This window comes from Echiichthys vipera, assembly GCF_963691815.1.
Source record: "Echiichthys vipera genome assembly, chromosome: 15".
Classification (NCBI taxonomy): Eukaryota; Metazoa; Chordata; class Actinopteri; order Perciformes; family Trachinidae; genus Echiichthys; species Echiichthys vipera.
In genome coordinates, this window is record NC_139840.1 from 15,157,001 (window position 1) to 15,184,510 (window position 27,510).

Consider the following 27,510-nt stretch of genomic DNA (forward strand, 5'->3'; position numbering starts at 1 on the left):
TTCCTGCTTGACACATGATAATGTCCACTGCAAATACAGTTGTGCTTGCTCTGCCCAATCTTATCAGTTTTAACATGTAAAGAGAGAGAAAAAACACGACCTCTAGAGCAACATAATAAACGGATAACATAACAAAATGCTCTTCTCATGCCTGTTGCATAATAGTTTGTCCTTTTTTTCAGGGTGAACACTTGTAAACGCCTGTGTGAGAAGGTTGTTGTGCGTTTCTGCAGCCTTCCATTATTGATTATGTACTCACCATGTGCTCAGCTGCAACAGGACCAGTCAGACTAATCCCCTAATAACAGAGGCAGAAATACTGGACTCCACACAAAGGCCATGGGCTGAGTGAGGGGCATCTGCCTCCCATCGAGCACTGAGGTTACAGCACACTATAGATGAACAATACATTTGGTAAGATATCTGTAGGTCTTTTCTATCTAATGATTCTTGAATATTTAATCATAGGTTCTGTGTCTGTTTCCATATCTCTGTCTACCAGTCTACCTGCCCTCACTTTTACTGTAAGTGTACAGCTTTGCAGCGCGCTAAACACCCCGATTCACAGATTATCGATATGGTGCCCACTGTGGTGAATTTTTGAGCTGGAATGAAAATTATGTTTTGTGCACAAATATGACTCTGCAAAGGTACTCAAGGCTGCTTTTTTTAAGCATTGAAGAATAGTTAACGTTATTATACATTTTCAACCAATTCCAGAAATGAGCACTGGGATGATAAAGAATAAATACAATAAATGGCTAAATAAATGTCATGTTCATGTAGTTTATCTGTCAATCACTGACCATAGTGATTGGCATTAAATAAACAGCTAGTAGCCCAATGTCAGTTTAGTATCATTCAATTGCTGAATAAATAGCTATATGACACTAAAGGTAAATAGAGTAAGCTAAACAGTAAATAAACAGTAAACATTAGCATAATTTACAATCTTGTCTTAACTTTAGCTAGCCTCAGTTAGCTAGGTTAATACAATGGCTATAGCGTTGTTAGCAGTAAACGGATAGTAAGAATTAAAAGATAATGCTCCAACAATAGATAAAATATGTTTGCCAATATTTGCTTGGCCATGGATCTGACAAAATGTTAGATGTATCAATGTTAGCCAAACTGGTATGGAACTGTGCCGGGGGAGCGTAATTCTGTTCCCCGCTTTGTATGTGGAAACATCAGGCCCTTTTTTAAGAAAAGGGTCCGATGTTCCCCGCTTTTCACAGAAAGGGTCCTGTGTTCCCCGGTCTGTTATCTTTTCCACAATCAGTGCCGAATTCCACGGCAAATAGGCCTATGTAGACCCTAACCCTACCCCCTAACCCTGACCCTAACCGTAATCCTAAATTAAATCAGCGATGGCATAGGCTTGTACAACCGTTGAACATAGGGATGACCCCTACAATGGCTAGCGTTGTTAGCAGTAAACTCATAGCAAGTATTAAAAGATAATGCTCCAACAATCCGGCTGTTAAGTCTGACGTAACACACTTTCAAAATACAATTTCACTGCGGCGTAGAAATACAAGGCTTGGACCGGCCTGGACCCAGGACTATTATGAAAGGGTGTTACGTCACCACTTAACAGCCGGATAGATACAAGATGTGTGTCAATATTTGTTTATCCATGGATCTGACAAAATGTTTGATGTAGATGTTAGCTAAATTGCTATGGCACTGCTCCAGTAGGGGTTGCCATAGCAACATAATGTTCAACTGAAACCTGCTGCAGTGGCAGAATCATTGAAACAAACTCCATGTCGCTCCAAAGCAAAATCTGTAGCTACCACAAGAAGTCAGTAACTCGTGTCATAAGTGTGAACACGCTAACATCCGTGCACATGAGGAGGTGTTCAAGCACATGCACACACCATCTTTACATACACTCTGTGGATCACACACACCCTCACCCCGGCCTACAGTATGTTCTCCCCTACATACATTCACAGAGCTATTGTTCCATACTTCCAGGTGCAGGTCACCCTATCCCACTTCTTTAATTATGCACACGAAGAAGGGCCCCCGTCTGAGGTTTGGGTCCAGGTGATGCTGCTCCTTGGTCTGACTGTTTACTGTCTGCTCCAGAGTAAAGAGAAAACACCTTCTGCTACATTATATTTCTTTTTTTTCTTTTTTTATAATTATATTTTTTGAAACCTCCCAACATTCATCCACTGTCACATAGTTGGTGATACAGTTTCTGGACCCTATTGTAAGTACTGCATGCATACTATATCCATATTGGCATATGACTTTTTTGAAATTATAATTCATGTTAAGTTATTTGCATAGTCAGACTTTTCTTCTTTCTCTTTCTTTTTTTTGTAATAAAAACACAGGAATATGTTGTTGTTTTTTTGGACAGTTGACATTTTAACCTTTCTCTAACCAGCAAAGCCTAAGTGAGATACAATTTAACTCTCTTTCAAGAGTGTCCTGGCACAAATAGACAGTAGTAACATGACATACACCCAAACAGCATAACACAATGTTTTAATGTCATGTGTATTACAAACCATTACCCGTATCAGGAATCAAAGCATTAGATTGATAAATACTCTAAATACATTAAGCATATAAAAATATCATATGTTTTAAGCCCAGTCAAAGGTAGAAGGAAGATATTAGATGATAAATGAACTAAACATTACATTTTTCAAACGTCTAGTGTTGAGCATAAAGCATTTACAAAGTTACCACTAACAAGACGTCTCACTTCCTATGTTGTTTGTATCTAATTGTTAGCAACACTGATCCATGTAGTATTTAGCCTGATGAATAGCGTGGAGCTTGTGAGAAAGTCCTGTGAATCAGTAAGGTTACCTGAAGCAGGATATCATGTCTCTCCAAACTCTAGCACACTTTCTCCTGCACTCTGTGTGGGCTACGCTACCTTCACTGACCGGGCTCTTGTTTCACCACTTCTTGTTTTTGTTCAAGTACTACGAGCTGTAGCCTGTGTTTCTTTAAATTGAGCATCTGTGGCATCAAGGGGGTCTCAGTCTCTTCGAAGATTAATTTGAAATCACTCATACTCACCGCAGTGCGATGCTCTGTGTCAAGTTTCTCTCCAGGAGGGGTCCTCTTTTGCACACTTTATCTGGTTGTTGTCAATGAATGTTGTTGTTATTCCTGTTGTCATTTTCAGAAAAAGGAACTCCTGCTTCTGTGTTTACTGTGGATGAGCGGAGTCGTCATGGAGAACAGCAAGGTGACCAATCATAAGTGCTAAAATAACAGTAATAGACTTTAACCTGTCAACATCACTGATCGCTGGAAATGAGCCATTATAACTGTAATATTACCTGCTACTTTTGCACATCAGGTCAAAATGTGAGGCAATGCCTTTGAGGATGAAAATGATCTGCTTTCTTAAACTGAAAACAGGGAATGCTTGTAAAACAGACTTTTAGTCAATTCACATGAAAGTATCAGCAAAAATAAGTATATAGTGGTTTAGCACTGTAATTAATCCCTGAGTTTTCTTCACTGTAAACAAGGATGAAGCCACGAAAAATATAAATCATTGAATTTCTTAAAAGAGCAGTTGATATATTCTGATTATGTGTACATATAAATAAAACAAGCTTTTTAAGGGCAAGTGGTATGACGATGGTGAATTGTCCCTTTAAGCGTGGCTCATCCCAGCTGTGTGTGTGTGTCCCCAGCAGCCAGTGAAGGAGGTGCTCCCCCTGCCTCGCCACCCTTCCCCACTTCCTGTGACCTCTTCCTCTCTGACCCCCGCTGACACTTCAAAGAAACACACTGCAGGCTCCATGCAGCATCTACAGGTGGCCTCCTCAGGTGATTAACAGCGTTAGCATTTTATTTTGCTCATCTGAAAGGGAACCATCCATAACTGGCACTTTGTGTTTCAACAAACAAAATCAAACAAACAAACAAACATTGATTTATTTAAAAACTGAGTTGATGACATTTTGCCTTTTTTATGTTTCTGTTTACAGTGGTAACATCGTTCACCCACCTGAAGCCTCCAGAGAGAGATCTCTCCCTGATGTCTCACATGAAGTCTATTAAGTCTCTGAGGCACGCTGGCTTCACTGCAGTCTTCACTGGACAAACGGTGAGCTGAACAAAATTTCATAAAACCAAATGTGGCTGATATTGCCTCCAGCATAAATGGGGAATAATAACAAGTGTTATTCAGAAAGAAAGTGCACTGTTCAAATGCAAAAAAGGATCATAATAAAATATGGATCTTCACCTTTTAAAGGCTCATTGACGCTAACTGTGGTTGGTTAAAAACTCTATCTCTAATCTTTTCAGCTGTCTTATTTTAAAACGATATCCCAGAAAAAGCTTCTTAAATATGCACTTGATGGCTACATGCATGACTCCACCCCTTTGCACACCACCTAATTACTTCCAAGCTATTATTAAACAATCACTGTTCTTGGGGAGGGTTTAGCCAGAATTCATTAGGCCTCTGCAATGTGTAGTTGGGTGGAGCAATGCTGGGCAATGCTGGGAAATATCACCAAACTTCATGAATAAATAAGAATGACAAAGGTGTGTCAAAGTGATGGGACCATGTACACATTAATGTACATTAATGAGTAGTGGAGAAGGATTGAGTGTAAAATAATAAGTGAACATCTGATTTGTTCATGAGAAATGTATTCATTGAGTGTGTGTATAGGTTTGTTGTGCTTTTCATTTGATTGTTTTCTTGTATTCTGTTTTGTGTGTTTTTAACAAAATCTTTTTTGTTTAATTTTCAACATGTTCAAAAAAGGTTAAAAAAGTAAGAAATAATAAGTGTTAGGGTTAAATGCATGCTGGACTTTTAGGACTTACTGGTGATCAGTTGATAATCATTATCTATCAGAAAATAAACCTGTGTGAGGTTTTTATGATTGTGATGCTATTATGGCGAATCCAGCTTTAGCTCTACCATTCTGACAGTCATACACGGTTAAATTTTGACAGAAACTTGACGATGAGGAGCTGTTTGAGGAGAAACCAATCATCGATGTGATCCTGGCTGACATTGACTCGCTGGTACCCACTCACGATGAAGCTGGCCGTCCCATAGCAGAATGGAAACGACAGGTGATGGTGCGGCAGCTACAGGTCAGGCTGCAGGATGAGGAGATTCAGAGGAGACAGGTACATGTGTACTTTTATGCTGAGGGTCCGTGGCGATGTAGAATTAGAAGAAGTAGAGGCAGGTTAAGTTAGTGGTTCTCAAACTAGTGGGTGGATAAAGAAGATTTGACATGTAAAATACATGTAAAGACACCTCAAACACAACACAACCTAATGAGAAACGTGTTAATCATTTTCCTTTTAGTGTTCATGGTTGATAAAATAAAATCACTTTCATTATTTTATCCCCTCCATGTTTGAGGACAAGGCGTGGGCCAAACTTAAAAATCAAGACTTGGTTTTAATTAGGTATTTGATGCTATGTAAACAGGGTGAAACGTAATGATTGACAGCTTCGATAATGCCTGATCACTACTGCGCAGTCTCTGGTTGCAAAATAACAAGATGGCAGCGCTCCTATCCATCTTTATATACAGTCTATAGTCTAGACCTCATCTATATGAAAAATGTTATGACACTTCTGTTGTGATTTGACTTGACTGAGCTAACCAGCTGCTTGCTGTACGTTCATATTTAATGGACGAACATGAGAATGGTACCAATTTTCTCATCTAAATTTTGGCTGAAAAGCAAATCCTTTCTGACAAAATCCTCTCCCAGAATTGTTTGCTAAAATCTCTTTGTCCCTCTCACAGGACATGAGTAATGGCTGCTCATCGGAGGATGGCTGGAAGTACTCCCAAGCCCACAATGCGGTCTTGGGGCCATTTGGTGAGCTCTTAACAGAGGATGACCTGGTGTACCTGCAGCAGCAGATCGAGACTGTTTCCCTGCAGAAGCGCTGCCAGGCCTATGAGCTGGAGCTGACCAGACTTACCGAGGAGCTGAGGGCCATTTTACCTGATCCAATCGTAAACATCTCCCTTAACAAAGAGGTCCTACAAAAGATGGATGCAGAGGGGAAAATGCACCTGACTCTGCCAGTGTGGTGCAGTCGTGTCTCAGATATTGTTAGAAGTATGTCACTGCTAGTGGCTAATCTCACGCAAACCACAGAAGAAGAGGATGAAAGGAGTGTAGTGGAAGACATGATGGAGGAGATGAAGGGTTTGCATGGTGTAACAGACAGTTTAGGAATTGATTTAGGCCAGGGATTGGTGCAACGAGGCCGAGAGACGGTGCAGGCGCATGGTGAGACCTTAAGTGGATGTAGGATTCCTCATATAGGGATGGCGTCCGCTTTTAGCCATCGTCTGGAGACCAACAGCTACAGCAGAGCACGGAGGGAGAGGGTGGAGAGGGAGATCCAACAGTCTGGAGTGTCGGTCAGAGACCTCAGATCCAACTTTGAAGGTCAGATTGGTGGTATTTATCCTTTTGCTGGGGTCGTGAAAGGAGGCCAGGGGTTGAACAGCCAGCTAATGTTTGAAGCTTCAGGAGTGAACAACCAGAATGCCAACACGGGCCTCAGCTGTGAGTTAAGCCAGTGTGATCCTTCTAGGAAGCTTGTGATGGAGACTACCAGTTTAAGGAAAGAGCGTATTGTGGTGCTGTTCCTGAGCCACTGGAAGAAATCTGCATATGCAATTTCAGTGAGAACAGCAAGGCAGAGGCAGGAGCAGGTATCACTGCCAGGGAGAGTGACAGGAACATTACCCCAACAGAAAATAACCTCCATGTTTCAATTCTGCCAACATCGAGCTGCTGTGGATAAGATGCTAAGCTCCTGGAGGAACAAACTAGAGCTCAAAGATGCACAAAAGTCCTGTCCGTCTTCCTCTAACTCCTCACAAAATCCATCACCTCGAGTGACCTTCTCCCCTGAGCAATTCCTGCCAGAAGTGGACGGTGTTGCAGTGACCCACGACAGCTTGACCCTTGACCTCTTCATGCTGGGATACTTTCACATCCTGGAGCAAGAGCTGTCGCCTGAGGAGAGGAAGATGAGGCATCTACTCTGCTTCGAAGTCTTTGACCACGTCGGCAGTTTCTCCTGGGAGATGGTGAGGGACTTTCACAAGGCTGTTCTCCAGGAAATCCGAGCTGGGAGTCGAGAGTGGAGAGACGGCTTCGAGGACATCAAAGTTAACTTCTTTGGGGACGCGAGACCATGCCGCTGTCTATCACCGTCATCATTGTTGTCAGACTCCAGACTCGTACCCAAAGTTATAGTTCAAACTGCGACTCCAGATGAGTGTGGCAGTGACACAGACTTCACTTGTTTTAACAACGAAGACATTTGTAAATATATTGACCGCAGCTTTGCTTTCTGGAAGGAGAAGGAGGCAGAGCTGTTTGATTTTGAACATTAGTGCTAAAGTCCCCCTCCACTCAAAAACTGCTTTTCTCATGTTTATGGCCTCTAAAATGTCTAACATTGACTGTAGTGACTTTTATATGTGCAAAGTTTGTCACTAGAGAGGGTTTTTTTTCACATTACTCTCCTGAAGGACATGTCTGTGCACTTCCCTGAAATTGGAGAATTTAGAATTGGTACGTCACTAGTACATAAACCAATTGCTGTCTAATATGTGAAACATTATTCGACAGGGGAACAACTTTGACACAACACCGACAAAGAAACGCAGAGCAGACTGTCAGTATAGAGAGAAAACACACTGCCTCCACAGCTGTCAGCCATTGACAGTTACAAGCTAACAACAACAAATAAAAATAGGTTAACTTCACTTACCATTCTATTACGTCTGCTAGTCACCAGTGAAAACAGATGCCTCATCTGAGTCTGGGTCTGTAGGAAACTATAATTTAGTTAGAGATTGCTAACCTTAGCTCCATTGGCAGGCGGCTTGGGCTCTGTCTCCCTCCAAGGATCCCTGGATTTACATGAGTTACCCGCCATACTGCCTCCTGTCTTAAACATGTAGGCTTTGGCTGATTCTCTCTAATGTGTCTATTCATCTTGATGGGCGGACGCGCTTCTCTTTTACCTCGGGTCTGCTCGTCAACTTCAGGTAGTAGCTAGAACGTAGTCATAGTAGAGTCTCAACCTAGCGTGAGCACAAGTGGCAGTGGGCGGGGTGATGCACAATTTCTCAATGAGGGAGAAAAGGTAGATGTGCCTCCAGACCACTCTACTCTGCGTTAAAAAAAATATATGTGGGAAAAGCACGTTAAACAAAATGTTAATCATAGCAGAGTCATTTTGAAATACTTTAAGACATGTCTGGAATAGGACTTTAAGGTTAATTGTTACATTTTTGCACAAAATTGTTAAATGTTGTTTATCTGGATTCACTGACTAAAATTATGTTGGAAATGCATTATTGATGTATTAATATAATTAGAGTAATAAGTGGCAAACAGTGGCCTTTAAGTTATGTATTCAGTTGCCCACAACACAAAATGACACTTTCCATTTAAAGAAAGCTTCATGGTGTTATTTCTGTATTCCTCCTGTCTTTATCGTTTAAAAACTTTGTTTTCTATAATTCATTGATGATATGATTGTGCTTGTTGTTGCATAGCATTTGACCCTTTGAATCTTTTTTTTGCTCCAATATTCTATTTTAAGTGCTAGTTATTTAAACTCCATATATTTTATTCTATATACAATAATAAAATATGTGATATTTTTAAAATGTTTTTATTTTATCCAACTTCCTGAAGCTTTTGAGTCTTTGGAGCACCACTCAAGTAAACACTCATCTTCCCTCACACATGTCCCACGTAATGACTACTATGAGGATTTTGGAGCGTCACTCAAAGCACAATAGAAGTTAATCAATGCCGTCGAAGAAAACCAGATATCTATTTTTTTTAATCGAATGTAAACATTTGACTAAGGTGTTTGATTTGAACTGCTGCTCCTCTGCTGTCGCCTGAAATTAAACACTTTTGCCCGTGACTGAGTGAGCTGGGGAGTGTATCTGCTCTGCATCTCAGTATCCTCTTAATATGATGCATTAAGGAGAGCCTTCAAATGTTTTTCTTTTGTTTTTTTTACCTAGGTCAAATGCTAAATGTTTCCCTGTATCAATACGGTGATTTCACCCACAGCTTATATCCCACTGATGTTACTCCTCAATACGCCTTCAAAATTGCAGGCAAGACAGTTTTCTTGACCCTTGACATTAATATATTCACAGTGGCTGATTGGATTCAAACGGCATTTGAAACATACATCTCCATTTGTTCTTTTACTGTCTTGTACCCTTACTACTTGTCTAGAAGGTAACCCAAGATTTCCGAAAGACTAGAGACCATCTAAAGATGACAATGACAAATCAAGGAGGTAGGCAATGGGCCCTGGGCACAGACATCAAAGAGGTCCCCCACCCTATCTATGACACCCAAACTCAAAATCGACTTTCAGTCATTTTGCATCCCTATGTAGTCATTTTGCATTAATTTTTATTCCTTTTTTGTCAGTTTGTGATCAGTTTGCATCACTTCGTAGTCATTAGGGGCGTTTGTACATTTTTGGTCATATTGTGTCTATATTCAGTCATTGCATCTCTTTGTAGCCGTTTTGCATCTCTGTACTCATTTTGTTTCTTTTTTCTCATTTTGTGTAACATATGTCTGTGATCCTTCAGCATCTCTTCAGGGTTGTTTTGTGTTTTTGTCAGAAACATTTTATAAATTAGACTCCGGACACCTTGGGCCCCTGGGCGGGGATTTGCATTTTAAACAAAACATATACCTTCTTTCATTCACGTCTACATGACTGAGACAAATGGACTTTACATACGTCAAGATTACATGACTTCTACACGATTAAAACATGCTTGAAAAAAACATGAATGTAAATGTAGTATACACTAACTGCATATGTGTGAACTGAACCATCCACCATCTTCCTTTATTCAGTGTACAATGACTTTAAAGAAAAGTACAGTAGGCTCATGAGCAGATGTGCTTAGTTACTTTAGGCTACTTTATGATGTCTGCTATCACTGCAATCGACCAAAGCTTTATTTCTCCGTTTGTCTTGTTTGTTGTTTTACCTTCTATCCACATAAAAAAAACAGCTTTGCTTCGTCTCTTATAGAAAGGTGGCGGATTGAAATAGGTGAGGTCGCGCATGCGCACAAGCTCCCTCAATTGACAGGAGGATGCTGAGCTGCATTCCCATCATTCTGTGAGGAGAGGAGGATCCCCCTGCGCACCCACGACGGAGGAGACGCCGAGCGATAAGAACATATAAAATAATCCAAGTTGAGCTCTTTATCTGCCACCATGTCAGCTGGAGGAGATTTGGGGAACCCCCTGAGGAAATTTAAACTCGTGTTTTTGGGAGAGCAGAGCGGTGAGTCAGATCTTGGGTTTGGTGTTATCCTCCCTTCATGCTAAACATGCGTATATGTAGAAGGCCATGGATGTCGTCCTTGTTGATTTTGAAAGTTTTAGCTGAATCCAGGAGACGTGGCCTGATGGATTTGGCTAATTTGACGCCCATGTACCTTTTGGCACAATCTGCGACTGTGGAAAATCTGGTTAACCGAGGAAGAAGAAAAAAAACGCACCCACAAACATTTCACCCTCAGATTACATACAACTATCATGCTAACTAAAAAAAAAGACACTGCTTATTGTACTGAATATCCTCTAGGATTGTTTAATTGTCGCAAATAGTCATAATTCGCATCATAACAGGCGATATGAATCGGGGTGTTTTGATGTGCTGCAGTGACCGACACAAATGTTCAGCCTGTTTTCAGATAACCGGTTTATTTCCCTCACCTTGCTTATTTACAACACGAACAATCATTTATCCCATTACACGACAGTGTGGACTATTTCTTCCTCTAGCTCTTATTTTATTTGTATTTAGAGGAGATTTAATAAACAGTCCCCCATGTGTCAGTTCGGGACACACCCTAGGCTGGCGATGTCTGTAGCATCTCTAAACCTCGCAGTCTCCGGTTCGGTCCCATAAATAATCAAATAAAAACGCGTTTGACGGCGCCACAACATTATGCTATTTATTCAATAAGCCATCTATTCAGGGTGGGAAAGAATGTGTGTGTGTGTGTGTGTGTGTGTGTGTGTGTGTGTGTGTGTGTGTGTGTGTGATTTGATGTGATGGCACAAATCCGGGAGGTGGTGATCGATAATGGTTTAGCGCTGTAAAGCTGCCTGAATACGTGTTCAGGCATCAGACATCCAAAGTGGCAGCAGAGGAGCACATATCCATAAAATACAACAGCAGAATACACATAATTGGACCTTAAATGATAACAGCTTGACTGGTGTGTGTGTGTCTTACATTGTAATTCTCCAGTGTGTGTGTGTGTGTGTGTGTGTGTGTGTGTGTGTGTGTGTGTGTGTGTGCTGCATGTCTATGAGGAGGCTGTGTGTCGACTACAAGCCTGCCTGTGTGTTTCTGTGGCCCTGCAATGTTGCTGTCCATGGTGCTGAATCGAGGCCTGGTGTGGCCACTGCCCATGCACCGCTGGCTTCAAAAACGACTGTTGTCTGCATAGAGAGACTCTGCGTGAGAGCCTTGGGGCCTGCTGCAAGTCCAGTCCTCACTCATGTGTAGATCATGATGTAAAATGGTGCTAAAGATGGTGCTGGGATAAATAAGTAAATAAGAATCATTACAGGCTCACCTTGATCCTCTGAGAAGTCACCGTCCAGCTTATGAACTCTGCCAAATATGTGTTTTGATTCTGTCTGCTCTTTAAGATGGCATTGTTTTTTAGTGATTATGCATAATTTTTTCCTAATTGTCCTTTAATGGCATTTTTCCTCTTCATTATAACAGAAAGAATAGAAAATAATTTGAAGACTACTTTTTAATTTCAATATATATGTTTATATTTATAGGGACAAGTGTGTGTATAGCATGGACCAAGGCCACTTATTACAGCATTTATAGTCTAATCTGGTTTGCAGTGTGCCTCTGGTAGATAGACCTTGATACAAACACACAACTCAACAAGAAAATACGCACAAGACAGCACAAATGGCATTTTTCTTTATTTCTATGACACATCATAGGCTAGATGATCAATCAAAAAAGTGAAGGATTATTTTATAATGAAAATAAATGTAGTTGCAGCCCTGAAAAGCATCATCAGTTAATTTCCCATGATTGACGTTGTTTATTGCAATACATTGGTTTGATAGTGAGGAACTTTATCAGCAGTGTGAAATGTTAAGTTTGTTGGGGAAAACAGCTTTTACCAAATGAATGTCAGATACTGATGTTAGCCCATTTCTCTTAAATCTATATTTTACATGTCAGATCCTTCTCTTTATAACAGAAAGTGTAGAATAATCTTTTTGGTTACTTAACAGTGTAAACTGTATTTTGTTGTCTTGGAAGGCAAAAACTAATTTTACCATTGAAGTATTGAACTCTAAGAAGCAAAGTGATGTTATATTTTGAGGATTTCGGAGTGCTCTTCTTTCATACTTGGAAAATGTTGTCTTGTTAGGCCAGTTGATTTTGTTCTAAGGTACACAAGTTAGCTTGCTGTTTTTCTTTTAATGGTTTCTTTGAAGGTTTGATAGTGAAGGTTACAGTTGCAGTGGTTAAATGTTATATTGTACATTCTTGGCTGTCGTCTCCTGTCATTTTGTCTCGCTAATTTGCACAACAGCTGTCCATTTTCATGTCATTGTGTTGACTTTATCCAGTTAATTGTGTATCTCTGACTTTAAGAGTTTATTTATGCCTGTTCTCTCTTCTAGTGGGGAAAACATCTCTCATCACTAGATTCATGTACGACAGTTTCGACAACACGTATCAGGTGAGACTCATATAAACTTATATAGAAGAATTTAATAGCATTGAATTTGATGGAAGAGTCATCTTTGTATCAACTCTATTTATCTATTTCATAAACAGTATTTCTACTAATCGCCTTCTGATATTTGAATTAACTAGCTAATGGGACTCATCAGACTGTAGGTCTACGATATATTTAACCTTCTACGGTATAATAGTGACTAATTAACCACTGAATAATGTTACAATGAAAGCTTTTGCACCAAACAAATGCCTTTACAAATCAGAGTCCATATAAAATAAGTTCATTTGAATGTTGGCAATGCAATTATCAAAAGGAAATATAAGTTCAGCAATATTAGCCTCTTAAAGAGAGAATAGACATTATTCTGTCTCTTTCTTTCCTTCCTTAGAGGTTAGGTACATAACACATCTGAATGATTGAGCCCTGAGGGCAATACAAATAAATACATTTTTCAGGCTGATTCAATTTCAGCGCTTCTTGGCTGTTTTTTCAACCACTTTATGTGTTTTCATCCATTTAAACAACATTCAATCTGCTAAGAACAACAGATGGTGCAGGGAGACGTTTAGCTTTTGAAGTCTGGGTAATACTGATGATTTCCCCCTCTTTTGTTCTTCCTCCACCGCAGGCGACCATTGGAATAGACTTCCTATCAAAGACAATGTACCTGGAAGACCGAACAGTAGGAAGCCTTTATTATCATATACAATTCATACGTAGTTTCACATTTCAAGATGGATTCATGAATTTGTACTTGTGTCGTTTGTTCCAGTTTCCACTCTGGTTTCACTCATATTTGATTTGCTTAATTACTTCTCTCTTCACAGACTAACATAATTATCCCATGAGGTTGTTTCTGCTCGTAACAGCTTTGGCTTTTCTAGCCCTAAGAAGCCTTTCCCACATGGATCATCTACTTTAGCTAGTATTAATGCTATTTCTTTGTCAGGATATTATTCTCTGTCAGCCTGCACACACGCTGATATGGCTTATCCCTTTGGGTTTGTACTTACAAGGCCTTACATCTGTATAGTCTGTGTGTAGTACGATGGTTAATGTTGAAACAGTTGCTGAAGGTGTGTGTGTGTGTGTGTGTGTGTGTGTGTGTGTGTGTGTGTTTCTTTCTGTGTCTAAATGCAGGTTAGGCTGCAGCTGTGGGATACAGCTGGACAAGAGCGTTTCAGGAGTCTCATCCCCAGCTACATTCGAGACTCTACGGTAGCTGTGGTGGTCTATGACATTACAAGTGAGCATCAACCTGCTAATTGAATCATGAGCATGTCTGCGTTGTATGTTTTAATCTGTCTTTCTGTCTGAAATACATAAAAACAAAGGGGGTAAAAAGCTCTATTTGTACATGAGGTTTTAAAAAGGATTTAAAACGAGAGTCTGGTCTCCACAGATGTGAACTCATTCCAGCAGACCTGTAAATGGATCGATGATGTCAGGACAGAGAGAGGAAGTGATGTCATCATCATGCTAGTTGGCAACAAAACAGATCTGGAAGAGAAGAGGTGAGTATGCCACGGCTCTTTCACACCAATGACCAGGGTCAGAGCAGGGCTGTGTGACCCTTGTTTAACCCTTCTTTTGTCAATTCAAACCAAGTCAGGCAACATGATTGATCCTGGTCATGACAATTCAGAAACAACCGGGTTTCACAACCTGGGTGTAATGCAAATCACCCAGTACTTAGCAGCTAGTAGTAGTGTGCAAATCACATTGAAATCGACCCTCGTCTGACTCTCGTCTGACCCGCGTCCAACCCGTCGAGTCAGTCAATTGGGGTTAACCCTTTCAAACCCAAAATCAACCCTGGTTCAGCCCTGGTCGAGCACTCAGCGTGAAAGATGTATCAAATACAGCATTTAGCTACAGTTCACATACTCTTAGACATGAAGACGTTAACTGAGCAGAAAGCATGTCATTAAAAGCATCATGTGAATAAATTATCCTCTAATGTCGTGATGCTGAGTCTGGTCTGATTTTTCCCTGCAGGCAAATCATGATCGAGGAGGGAGAGCAGAGAGCCAAAGAGCTGAACGTCATGTTCATCGAGACCAGTGCCAAGACAGGCTGCAATGTCAAACAGGTGATCCCTGCAGTTTCACCATATTTCACAGCATTTTGGGCCTCAGGCTTTTCTGCCATTCCTGTGTTTATCCAAGGGGATTGATTCACCAATGTGAACAGATAAAATTGTTTATGTGTAGATTTGTGAAAAAGTGGTAACAATGGTTACTGGAATGTAACTTAGTAACTGATTAGGAGAACAAATGATTTACTTTATACAATGTTAATTTTTTGCCGCTTTTCAACCCTCCTACTTCTCATGTATGCTCTCCCCCTATTTTATCCTCTGTGTCCATCTTATTGTCATCTTTGCTGATCTCTAACGCTCCCTCCTCCTTGCTGTCATCACCGTCTCCTCTCTCCTAGCTGTTTCGTCGGGTTGCAGCAGCCCTACCTGGAATGGAAAGCTTGGACGACGCAAATCCTGAAGGCAGTATCCTTCTCTATCTAGCTCACTGTGCCGAGAGCCACACAGCCAAGAAATAGGCAGCTTATTTTTAATCTCTTAGTGGTTGTTGGCGCTAGTACAAATGGACCGCCCAGCCGACTGTCTACTGAGGTATCAGCCATTAATAAACCTTTTTTGCTTTATAGAGAGGAAATGAACGGAGCCAGGAAGGTAGTGTGGATGCACAGGTATGGCACCACATAGTGGTTGAAAAGTGTGTGATAGAGGATTGATGACAGAATGACTGAAAAGAGATATACTCATTCAATAAATTTGTATTTATGAACAAACAAAATTTAAATGATGTTTTATAGTTTGAAGATAGATATACAACTAGCATTTTACTTTAGATCACAGCCAGAAAATCACAGTGTAGCTATTAAGTAGCACGGGGTATCAATAAAATACATTGGGTACCCATACCGGACAAATATTCATGCGTATGTGCAAGGAAAGAAGGAAAGAGGTTAGGGAATAAGATGATAACAACATTGTGTTTAAAAGGGACTCAGCATAAATTCTAATGCAGTGTAAGTATTGTTTTAAATTACTGAGTATCTGTTTAATAGTTACAGGTTACAGAAATATTATTACCGGGTAATGAGACAATAAGAATGTTAAAGTGACAAATGTACATTGTAAAAATGTTTTCAAAATGGAGCACAGTGAGATTATTATTAATATTGCAAGCATTATTGTTGCTTGTGAACACAACTTTAGGGTAAGCTGTGGTTTCAAAATAGTTATTTGATTTAAAAAATGTAATGTAGTTTAGGTAGAAGTAGATCCAACTGATGACTGAAACTTCTTTCTAAACCTTCTAGAAGAAACTAGACTTTTTAGTCCTGTCATATCTTTATTACAGGGGAACTCCAACAATTTTATACATGAGAGTCTGGGGAGTAGTATGTAGAAATAAGCTGTATGAAGCCTTTCTTAATCTAATAAAATCTAATCATTTAAAAAGTGAGCACCCCCCCCCCCCCCCCCATTTAAGGATGGTGTACAACAAAAGTCAATACATTATATTTTATATTGAAGGGATTTTCTGTTACCAATGAAAAGTTCATTAAGTATTTCATTGGTACCCTATATGTGTAAAATATATATTAATTATTCATATTTGTTGACTGTGAAATGTCAGGTCATGATTTATATTTATGCTATATTTATATTTTCTTCTCATCAACCACCTGACTTTTCTTAACTGGACAATTCCCAGTGATCGACATCAAGCTGGACAAACCGGCGGAGCCGACTGTCCCTGAGGGCGGGTGCTCATGTTAATGCAGAGCTGAAAACGGACAGCTCCCTTCACACCATAGGCTTGTTGTGTTGCTTACTACTGGTTAGCTTCCAGTTGACTTCTCTGATTGGATATAGGATGCGGGCCTTGTATCTGATTGGACAAATCAAATGTTATCTTTCAGTCTTGTTCAGTTGTAAAATATTGTATACTTTGTCAATATGTAAGTGACTGGAGGAGAGAAGGGGGAAATAAACCCAACCAAATGTTGAAATGAAAACAAACAAAAAACAGTTTTGGAAACATGAAAAAGGAGAAAACGGGACAACCAACAGAATTCTTTTCGCTGTTATGTTTTGTATTTTTTATATATAAAAAGGGAAAGCACCAAAAATGATGCCTAAACAAAGAGGGAGAACTAGTGGGGGGGTCGGCCGTTTTTCTAGATGGCCGAACACGTCTGAATGTCTGCAGCACGCATGCACGTTGATCTGATCTTTGACCTTTGACCTTTGACCTTTGGCCTGCCCTCCAGGGTCTCTGCACCGCTCCGCACTCTGGAAGGAGGTTGACTATCTTAGAATGTTTTATAGCATCTCTCTATAGCATCTCATGACAAAATGTATCTCATTTGATATTCCCACAAGAGTCAACTTCCAGTAGGTTCACCTAACAGTAGCTGTGAAAATGTGACACTCTATCTCTCTGTGGGTTTAACTTTTATAGAACAAACTGTACTGTGGTTTAAAAAAAAAGAAGTAATAAGAAGACAACTTACTATCACAATTCCCCCTCCCTTCAACCGCTCCTCTTCCTTTCCTCCTTTCCTCGAGCCCTCTCTCCTTCCCAGTCTCCCCGTCCCTTCATCCCGGTAATACACATATAACGATCCACTGTAATGCACTGCACTGTATATAACAATGTAATATGTATGTTGTGAACGTCCCTCTGTAGAAGTGGTCCTTGTTCACCAGTATGAATAATGTAATAATGTTTAATGATTAATAAATTACAGATTAAAGGGCTTCACTCTCCTAACCATCAACATTTACCCGGTAGCAAAATGGTCTACTCTATTTAATCTTGGATTTCATTTCAGGTTTCACTGATTTAATTTAAAAAAAGGTTACTTCTTACACACAGCTTTACAAACATGTGGCATTTATAAAAGAGAAATAGCAGACGCCAGGTTTCTGTGAGATTTCACACAAGCAGGTTTTTATGTCTTTAACCACATCACCAAATTGATCGGCTCCTGTGAACAGCAGTTAAATATATACCATAGGCATTTAGGTAAGGTTTTCTCTCGCAACACATACTTTCATGTGGGTTTTTTCTTAAAGGAGGCATGTTATTTTGATTTTCAGGTTCATACTTGGATTTTGGGTTTCCGCTAGAACACGTTTGCGTTCAAAAAACACATTAGTTTTCTCATACTGACTGTCTGAATATACCTGTGTTCACCTTCTTTCTGAAACACTCACGTTTTAGCAGGAACTGAGTAACTAATACATTAATAAAATCCTCGATTAATGCACAACATGAAACATCCTTCTTTGCTGCTGTAATAATTATTCTACAATTTAAGATCTGTGGCTGGATAAAAACGCTTTAACATGTTGTTTTAGTTGCATTTGGCTCGAGAGGTCGATGTAGTTCCCAATCTGACAACGCTGTTTTTATTAGTGTTTTCATAAGAGTTTAATTTATTCAACGAGAACAAAGTGACACGGTGACAGGGAAATGAGTTGAGAGCGCAGCAATTAGCCAACCATATAATCAATCCGTCAATCAGTTAATTGTTTATAGTGTTCATTTTTCGCCTATTGCACAATGACCACACCAATCCTGAGCTCCCTGCGGTGAGTCAGTGTCTGGAAACCTGATAGTTAAGGGGAAGTTGAAGTGGAAAGAACCTTTTAAGAAGGAAACTGTCACCGTGACGTTTTCAGGTCACTTACACTCAGCCCTCCTAATGTAAGAGGACAGGTATTCCCCTAGATGGACAGCTCATCATTCGATCCCCCTGAGGGTCAACAGGCGGACGGAGACAGTTAGTGCTGTTAGTGGACACATGAACTCCAAAGAAACCAGAGGTCGATGGTGGCCTAGATTTCCTCAAGGGTGAAACCTTCAATGTGGACCTCAGCCATGCAGTCATTATGCTATTACATATAGCCTATATGGATTAAAAGCAGAACCACTGGATTATATAAAAAAAGAACTTGAAAGACAGTTTGATCAATCAAAACGATTGATGATATATCGGCACAAAACGATGCACCTGTCCTGTACGGTATGTTCTTGCCTGAGAAGGACACACCCCTCCATCTCTTGTTGACCTCAGTTCCTCTAAGGTCCGGATCACTCTGGATCTCATTTACACACAAAGCTGATCATGTCAAGGGTGGAAGCTTATGGAGACACAAACCTTCGTTCCCTGCTGAGGGAGCTGCGGACCGATATTGCCATGGCTGTGGATGACCCTTTCCCTCTCGTCTACGGTTTGGTGGACAAAAACGTCATCAACGACCAACTACTGAAGGTAAGAAAAAACTGGAAATGTCGGCAGTTTTCACTTGTTTTTCAATTTTGTTTACATGCATTTGTAATTTGTTCAACCATCCAACACTGAAAACATACTGAGAAACTGACATGAGTAACTGATAAATAGGATTTTTTTCTGTTGTCCAAAAAAGTAAAATGGTTTTATTCAGAGTGCAGATTTCACATACCTCTTGTTATTTTCATAGGACACTCTGGAGAAAGAGGGCAGAGAAGGGATCCATAAGGCTATGTACTCCCTCCTGTCCTGGATCCTGGAACAAAGTAGATCCACCATCCAGGCTTTCTGGAGAAACTTGTCCAAAGACTACAACCTGGACAGCTACCCCAAGCTGCAGACGCTGCTCACTGACCTGCCCTCGAGTGTGTATTTCAAGTTTCACCAAAATATATGTAAAATGTTTATAGTGTATCTGTTTACTAATTTTAACTTGGTACTGTCCATTATACTTCTGTATGTAATCTCTTATTTAATTGAATTTTAGGCCAGGTTTATCATAAATAAACCTGCTACTAAAGTCTAATAATAACATATATTGATGGCATGGAAATCTACAAATTGAGAATTTTCAAAACTAAAGAAAACTCAAGAAGTGATTTTATCTTAAAATATAATTTCTGTTCTTTTAAATATGTTAAATTTCCTGAGTTGAGAGTATAAAAAAAAGTTATTTGGATGGAAGCAGAAGCTAAGTTCCCAGTTCTTATGCTCCCTTTACTTTCAAGCGATTTATAGAGTTCATTATTCTGTCATTTGCTGACATTTTGTTGACAGGACGGGAGGCTGCTGTGGGTTCCAGAGGTGAGAAAAGATCCTCTGGAAGCCGCAAAACACCTCACATGAAGAAGAGGAGCCAAAAGGACAGAGACACGAGCTCACACATTCTGCACCCGCAGTATCACGCCACGACGAGCGATGGGCCAGGTTATTTCCCATAATACATCTCTCCTGACTCTATCTTCGCACAAATAACACGATTAAGCTCCTGATGACGATAAAACCTAAATGTTTTCTTCAGGGGGTAAAGTGAGGCTCTACAGAGTGAAGAGTGAAGCCGCAGCTCCACAGCTAACATCTGGAAACAGTAAATATAAATGAATCAGATTCTAAAATATAAACAGACAATGATTTAATACTACAGAAACATTCAACCATTATTCTGCCACAGATGTTCAGGCGGTGTTGTCTTCAGTCCAGAGACCAGTCACTCTGTCTTCCTCCTCCTCTGCCTCCATGACCGAGCTGCCAGTTGGACAAGAAGCTACAGAGAAGATCCACATCAAGCAGATGTTTGGCTCAGATGGTACACCACTGATTTCTTTTTAAGAAATCTCAAATATTGGATTGTGCATGGCGTCAAATGTGAATGTCTGACTTAGAGGAAAGAGGTTAGATGTAAACAAACTTATAAATATATATTTTCAGTGTGAGACAGCTGGGTAGCCTACTACAGTGCAGACAAAGACATTAGCAATTGCTGTTTACAAAAAAACATTTTAAAAGTCTTTGTCATTCAACAGGAAGTGCCAGTAAGTGCATAAAAGTTGGTGGGGAGTTTTACTCCTGTGATCAGTCAGAGGAGATGAATGGAGCATCCGAGTCCAAAGCTGTTAGGACCACGTTTCACCACAAGAGGGAGACAACCACAGGCGTGGTAGAGGATTCACTCAGCATCCACCCCTCATGTGTTTTTTTTTCCTTTTGAACATTTTGTGTGTGTATTTGCTTTTGTATCTTACATGTGTTGTGTCTCTGAGTGTGTAGGTTCACTATAACGATGATGAATGTGCAGTGTGTAAGGACGGAGGGGAGCTGATTTGTTGTGATGGCTGTCCTCAGGCTTTTCATCTGACCTGCCTGGACCCTCCACTCACATCTATACCAAGGTGAAAAATACAAGATTTGAATCACACACAATCTATCGGTGTGTTTGAGTTTTTTCAGTATATTAGTGTCATCTCTGAAAAGAAGGTTTTAATGTCACATTGCATTTTTAATCTGCAGTGGTACTTGGCGATGTGAATGGTGCCGTGGCAACAGAGTTAAAAGAGAGAACGCCCAACTACCTTTACAAGCAAGTATCTGAAGGACACTTACATGAACTGCATATTGAATATATATGCTAATTTTTGTATTTTACTTTTGTATGACAATTTCTGCTCATAATGGTTATTGAGTTATGACTTGCTGAGGTACTAATGAGATTAAAATAACTATTGATGATCTATGATTTCCAGTAATGTTCATGTTTCATGAACTGACGACACAATTTAAACAGTCGAGTCCGAATAGCTTTATTTTAAGTCTGCAGGGTGTTTGCTCTGCCTTTTCTGATACCAATCATAGTCCCATTATTTCACATCACAGCCACTCAATGCCCAGCCGCAGCAAACAAACAGCTCCAGTAACTCCATCACAGACATCTCCTTCTTCTCCTCGCTGTCATCCTCCTGTCTCACCAGTGTCACGGCTTCTTTGAATGAGCTCAATGGCAGAAACCAGGTGAAGACTTAATGATGTTCTGCATGTGGTCTTCAATTTATCGCCCATTTTGTCGCACAAAGATAACTTTGCTTTTACTCCCAATTTCTGATTTTGTGTCACTGCCGCATGCAAAAACAGTCCTGTTTGCTAAAATGTGTGTGTCCAGTGCTCAGGTGGAGAACTGCTCAGTGTGAGGGAGTTGTGTGGTGTTTGTCACCTGGAAGGAGGAGACCTGTCTCACTGCCTCCAGTGTTTGCAGCGGTTCCACGTACAATGCCACTTCTCCAAGTAAGAGGAGCTCCTCACTTCTACCACAGGCCTGTTGTGTCTCTTTGTAGTTTGAGTCTATTTGTGCTTCGTGGCTCTTTGTACCTGTTTCTTTTTGGTTGTTTTTCATAGTCAAGTCTCTTTGCAGCTGTTTTGTATCAATTTTAAGTTAATTCTGTCTCTTTGTAGTCTTTTTGTGTCTCTGTGAAGTCATTTTATTTTGCATCTCTTCCTGGTTGGTATGTATGTGTCTCTTCGAGAGACATTTTGCATGTGAAGGGCGCATTATGCACGTTTGGTAATCCATCCATGTGTGTATTATCTGGTGTAGACTCATAATGAGATGTCGTCTGAAGATGACACACATACTTCCCACAAGCTTGACAAATCTTAATCTCAGCCCTCAATGCCATCAGTTTAAACATGCCTGTGGATTCCTGTTTTGTTGTTATTGATCAACAATATGCATTAGGGGTGTGATCATTATCTCGCTAATGGTGACTAATGGACCGCAAATGCAGCTGCAGCAGGGTGTTCAGATTAATGTATACTGTAAATGAAGATCAATAATTTTATCGGAGATACAGATGACAAATGAAACCGCTGTAAATCCACGTAATGATCTCATTTAGAACCGTTTATTACCATGTTTGGAGGAACAGCAAACGTTTCCTAGTTTCATAAATGTCACATAATCCAAAAAAAGTACTTCCTTTAAAATAATTGGCTTAAATTCACAAGTATAGTTATTTATTTTATTTATTCTTTACGTTTCCATTACAAGATCTCTTATTCCAGGGAGTCCAGGTGAAGAGGGTGGCGGCAAAAGCAGTTTCACACAAAATCAATTTCATAAATTAGAACACAATCCATAAAAGCTTCTTATATGTTTTACCTTCAGGACCCATCTGAAATGATGTAAACCTCTTCCTCTGTAATCTTCCTGAGTGAAATCACATATTGATTGACAGTAACATTATACACCGCAGAAAAACAGTCTGACTCACTCACGATGTACTCATGTTTGCTAGAGGGAGATCCATCTGCTCATCCTGCTCCCGGCCCTGGGGCAGCTCTGTAGAGAAGGACGCTGAATCATCCAGAGGCTTACAGGTGTGTGTGTGTGTGTGTGTGTGTCTGCAGAGGATATGTACACACTTCATTATCTGAATATATGATGATGGAGTGTCATTTGTGTATTCTCTCCTATCTGTGTATGTGTGTGTGTGTGTGTGTGTGTGTGTGTGTGTGTGTGTGTGTGTGTGTGTGTGCGCGTGTGTGTGTGTGTGTGTGTGTGTGCGTGCGTGCGGCGTGTGTGTGTGTGTGTGTGTGTGTGTGCATGTTTGTGCGTGTGTGTGTGTGTGTGTGTGTGTGTGTGTGTCCAGCTCACCCCAGTGGTTCAAAACACACTTTGCGATCAGAGCACCTTCGTTCCTGAGCCCGTCCTCCGTAAGGATGAACTGGACTCCATCCTGGGAGACGTGAGTGAGGCTCAGTTACATGTCCATAACACAGATGTAGACGTGATATGAATATAACCACGCATGTCAGACACAAGATGGCTGCACTTCTTGCACAGACAGGGAATAAGTTGTCATGATGGTTTTTTCTGAGATATTTGTGTACTGAAATAACATTTTATAAATTATCATATACTGTAAGTCTGTAGGGTGTGATGTGACAATGCCAAAAGATAGCTTTTGTACTATAAGTTAAAACTGTTAATGTGATGAACATGTATCTGCCCCTGAAGTATTACACTAATTTAAAGGAGTTCACGTCAGAATATAATGTAATAATAATATAATGTTGCAAAAGGGTAAAATTAATTGATTGAATTTCTTTACAAAAGATGTCTTTGTTGTTGTTTTTTGTAAACAATTTAGTCAACATCTGTTTCTTACATTCTCCTTGTGAAAATGATTTTGCAAGTTGAGTATCCCTGGGCCTTTCTCTAACAAATTAAGATAATCAGATCCAGGTACATATTTAACTGGCTGCACGTTTCCTCCTGAATCTACACTGAGGAGTAGTGATTGTGTTGGAAGAATGACCTGAAACTAAAGACATAACATGATATAACTAAAATAACTGCAGTAATAATCTGGTGCAGATTGTAGCTGTATGATATCATGGTTGTCCCTGACATCATAGTGTACGTTTGCCATAAGAAGTTACCGGGACGACTGATCCTGCTGTGTTTGTTTCTGCTGTTGCTATCTCAGCAGGGCTCCATTGACAACATCTTGCAGTGGGCTTTCCACAACATCTCTCGACCTCTTCCAGAGTCTCAAGGATGCTACCAGTGACAGAAAGAAGATCTGCACCCGTGCATGAGTCCTCACAGTTAGAAGTTACACTGTAAAGTAACAATGATGACATGAACATAGCTAATCAAATGGAGATTACTGGATATAGTGAAGATTATTTTCTTGTTTCCTTTCGTACCTGAAGTAAATGTCGGGAAGCGATCGATTTTAGATTGAACATGATATTATTTGTTTTAATATTTTAACATTTCTTTATATTAAACTTTAAACATTGCATATTTTGAAACTAAAGGTTAAAAAAAAGTTAAATAATGTGTTCAGATGACTCATGTACAATCAAAAGCCATACCTGAACTCATTATTCACAATTGTAAAATAGAATTGTTGCACATAAAGTTCCATCTGGATAGGTTTGAGAGGAAATCTGTGAATTTGTTCTTTTTTTATTATTTCAATAATATACAAACTGAGAGGAAATCTGTGAATTTGTTCTTTTTTTATTATTTCAATAATATACAAACTCATGCACACATGAGTAAAATCTCTTTTTTTGCTGATTTTCAAGCAGCATCAGCCGACACCAGGTGCAGGAGGAAATCACAGACTTAAATCATCTCCTAAATCAAAACAACTATGTTTTTCCACACAAACCTGTCTATTTTACTGCAATGCACGGACAACTGAACCTGTTATGGGTCCTCTAATGACCCTCCTCCTCCTCCTCCTCCTCCTCCTCCTCCTCTGTCCAATGTGCATGTAACCCGTTGCCTCCAGGTTCCCATGAAGTCCAATGCAACTAGCACTCCTGTCTTGGAACAATACTAGTTGGTTTGTGGAACTTTTAAACACAATTCATTTTGGAAAATGCACCATGTGAGCAATGTGTAAACTAAAATAGCAAAGCTTGTAAATACATTGCTGCAAATATTGGCTAATAAAGCAGGACATGCTTTAGTTGATATTGTGATACAAAGTTGCCATTTGTCAAGTTGTTGAAGATGTCCCGATTTGTAGTTGCATATTTTTTTATTCTTGTTAGACAACCGTCCTAAGCCTTCCATTATTTCTGCTGTGCAGTTAAATCAGGTCAGTCCGAGGTGGAAGTCTCCTCACCTCAAGGCGTTCATGCTGCTCCTGCAAAGATTTGAGGTCCATAGAGCAAAAGAAATCCCATTGAATACAATTACAAAAGGCTGCCCTTCTAAAATGCACTCTGCATTGGAAGACATGGCAACACATTAAAATGGCTGCTGCTCTGACCATCCTGTTGATTTGAATGGAAAAGTCTGTTCTACTCTCATTCTATTTCTATGATCACAGCATGACTAATTGTGTAGGACATGGGGTCAGCATTGACGTGGGAGGGCTGGCAGTGGGCCTTTGTCATCTCATTCCAACTTTTGCTAACTTGGCCTAACAAACAGAAATACTTCCATTTTTTAGAGGAACCATTATCCCACCGCTGTCACCCTGCAAACACAGTGTCAAATGTATGCATTTTTCTTAGCTGTTTTCATGTGTGTGTGAATATGTTTATATCTTGAGGAGAGCAGTGTTGACAGAGATAGTATACTCACTGGTGAACAGTTTGAGATCAGGACGCTCACTAATGTCAGAAGAGATCAGTGTCTCATCACGGCAAAAATAAAAAAGGCAATGCAAACTTCCACGTGTGCACAGCGACAAATAAATGGCCCTCTCGCTGTGTGGATCTGCAGACGAATTCACATTGACACGTTACACCAGATGGTTTCAATACAATGAAGTATGCACACTGAGAAATGCCTCTGTTTAACAGGAATTCCTTGAAGACTATCACTTAGATGTGGAATGTTGTTTTTGTCATGGGATTCAGGAGTTTTAGCATGACTGCCAGAGGGATGGAGCTCGGCCAGGCAGATTTTTCCCCCTTGGTATTTGGTTGCCATGGCTCTCAGCTCCTACAGGCCCAAAACAGAGGATGAGAAACATGTTCAAGTGTGTGTGTGTGTGTGTGTGTGTGTGTGTGTGTGTGTGTGTGTGTGTGTGTGTGTGTGTGTGTGTGTGTGTGTGTGTGTGTGTGTGTGTGTTTATGAATCCACTTTCAAAATGGTTCATGAAACATCCTGCATATTTGAGGGCTCTGTGTGGGAAAGCATCACTGACTGAGAGACAACACTTTTCTTTGAATATCTGACAGATATATGGGAGAAAAATATGAATTTATAGTATAATTAATTAATTTGTTCATTTATATTTCTATATATTTCTATATTTTTACATTTAATATTTTTGCATAAACATTATTCTATTGTCTTCTGAATGATTCTTTTAAAAAATGTTATATAATGCCATTTATTTACGTGTATCCTTTACATTTTTTAATTTAATTCCCTATTGCTTTTGCTTTAGTGCTTTTAAATGACCAATAAATGGTTTATATAAAACTAAAGAAATATACAGAAAAAAATAATAATTTATGTCATCCTAAATCAAAATACATATATATATTTAAAATAATACTTACATGAATAAATATATATAGAAATACATTAACAAACAAAAGTGAAAATGAATGAAAATGCCATTTTTAAAAATATATTTCCACATCCTTTTATTTTCCGATTCACAGAGGATATGTATATTTGTATGGCACTCCTATGACTCCATAATATGCTTCATAAAAATCTGACCAAATGATTTTTCTTCACTGTTTAGGCTTCAGTCACGACTCCTGCTCTGTCATGCAGCTTTCTCCTGGTTCTAGTTGCATACCACATGAGAGACCACATGGAAAAACTCCCTCTCTTTTCAGAAGGAAAAAACACCAAACAGCTTCTCACCACTAGGTGGCATCCATCTGTGACTGAGTCATTTGTTCTGCACAACATTTCACTGAACCCAGGCAACCATCATGTTGTGATGAAGAAGTATTTCCCTCCATAAAACGCCTGTGTTTGTAGAGACGTTGGAATTACTCATATTTCATCAGAACAAAAGGAATATTTCACAGCTTATTCCAACATTAATAAATCACATGGAGCATGTTGAAGATAGGTTTTTAATTATCTTTACACATAACAGTCCTGAAAAGTACCTTATGCTCACTAACATATATATTAAATATGTTTGTGAGCATAAGGTACTTTTGTCTTTCTACTGAACTAGACCCACCGGCCGTATTATCGCGCAGAAGGAAGAGTACTCATGAACGAGAGTTTTGTGACAGCTTAAGATTCAAACATTGATGGTGTCCTCCTCAGATGTAGTGTTAGGTAGCTCATTTGAGGTAGCACTATTGTTCAGCTACGGTCACAGCTCAGCCGAGCAGGAAGAGCCTCTAATCCATGAGTATGCCTCCTTCTGCGTAC

The 27,510-nt window shown here is 39.8% G+C and overlaps 3 protein-coding genes across 3 annotated transcripts; all 3 read left to right on the plus strand.

The window, feature by feature from the left end:
• Positions 1 to 3,193: 3,193 nt before the first annotated feature.
• On the plus strand, positions 3,194 to 7,394 carry espnlb (espin like b; the record flags this gene model as incomplete). Its single annotated transcript, XM_083928873.1, has 5 exons — positions 3,194 to 3,223; positions 3,684 to 3,816; positions 3,978 to 4,096; positions 4,963 to 5,142; positions 5,778 to 7,394. 5 exons carry the CDS (start codon positions 3,194 to 3,196, stop codon positions 7,392 to 7,394), a joined length of 2,079 nt encoding a protein of 692 aa, XP_083784999.1.
• A 2,804-nt stretch (positions 7,395 to 10,198) lies between these two features.
• Positions 10,199 to 17,515, plus strand: LOC310958261 (ras-related protein Rab-6B-like). The gene is made up of 8 exons (XM_083929114.1): positions 10,199 to 10,351; positions 12,745 to 12,803; positions 13,435 to 13,488; positions 13,947 to 14,052; positions 14,209 to 14,320; positions 14,805 to 14,898; positions 15,246 to 15,312; positions 16,550 to 17,515. Exons 1-8 carry the CDS (start codon positions 10,282 to 10,284, stop codon positions 16,612 to 16,614), a joined length of 627 nt encoding a protein of 208 aa, XP_083785240.1. The 5' UTR covers positions 10,199 to 10,281; the 3' UTR covers positions 16,615 to 17,515.
• Positions 17,516 to 18,953: 1,438 nt separating this feature from the next.
• Positions 18,954 to 24,199, plus strand: aire (autoimmune regulator; the record flags this gene model as incomplete). Its single annotated transcript, XM_083928615.1, has 13 exons — positions 18,954 to 19,118; positions 19,327 to 19,501; positions 19,914 to 20,063; positions 20,158 to 20,223; positions 20,308 to 20,442; positions 20,660 to 20,793; positions 20,904 to 21,025; positions 21,144 to 21,217; positions 21,511 to 21,641; positions 21,790 to 21,911; positions 22,922 to 23,003; positions 23,276 to 23,371; positions 24,116 to 24,199. Exons 1-13 carry the CDS (start codon positions 18,972 to 18,974, stop codon positions 24,197 to 24,199), a joined length of 1,518 nt encoding a protein of 505 aa, XP_083784741.1. The 5' UTR covers positions 18,954 to 18,971.
• Between the last annotated feature and the right edge of the window lie 3,311 nt (positions 24,200 to 27,510).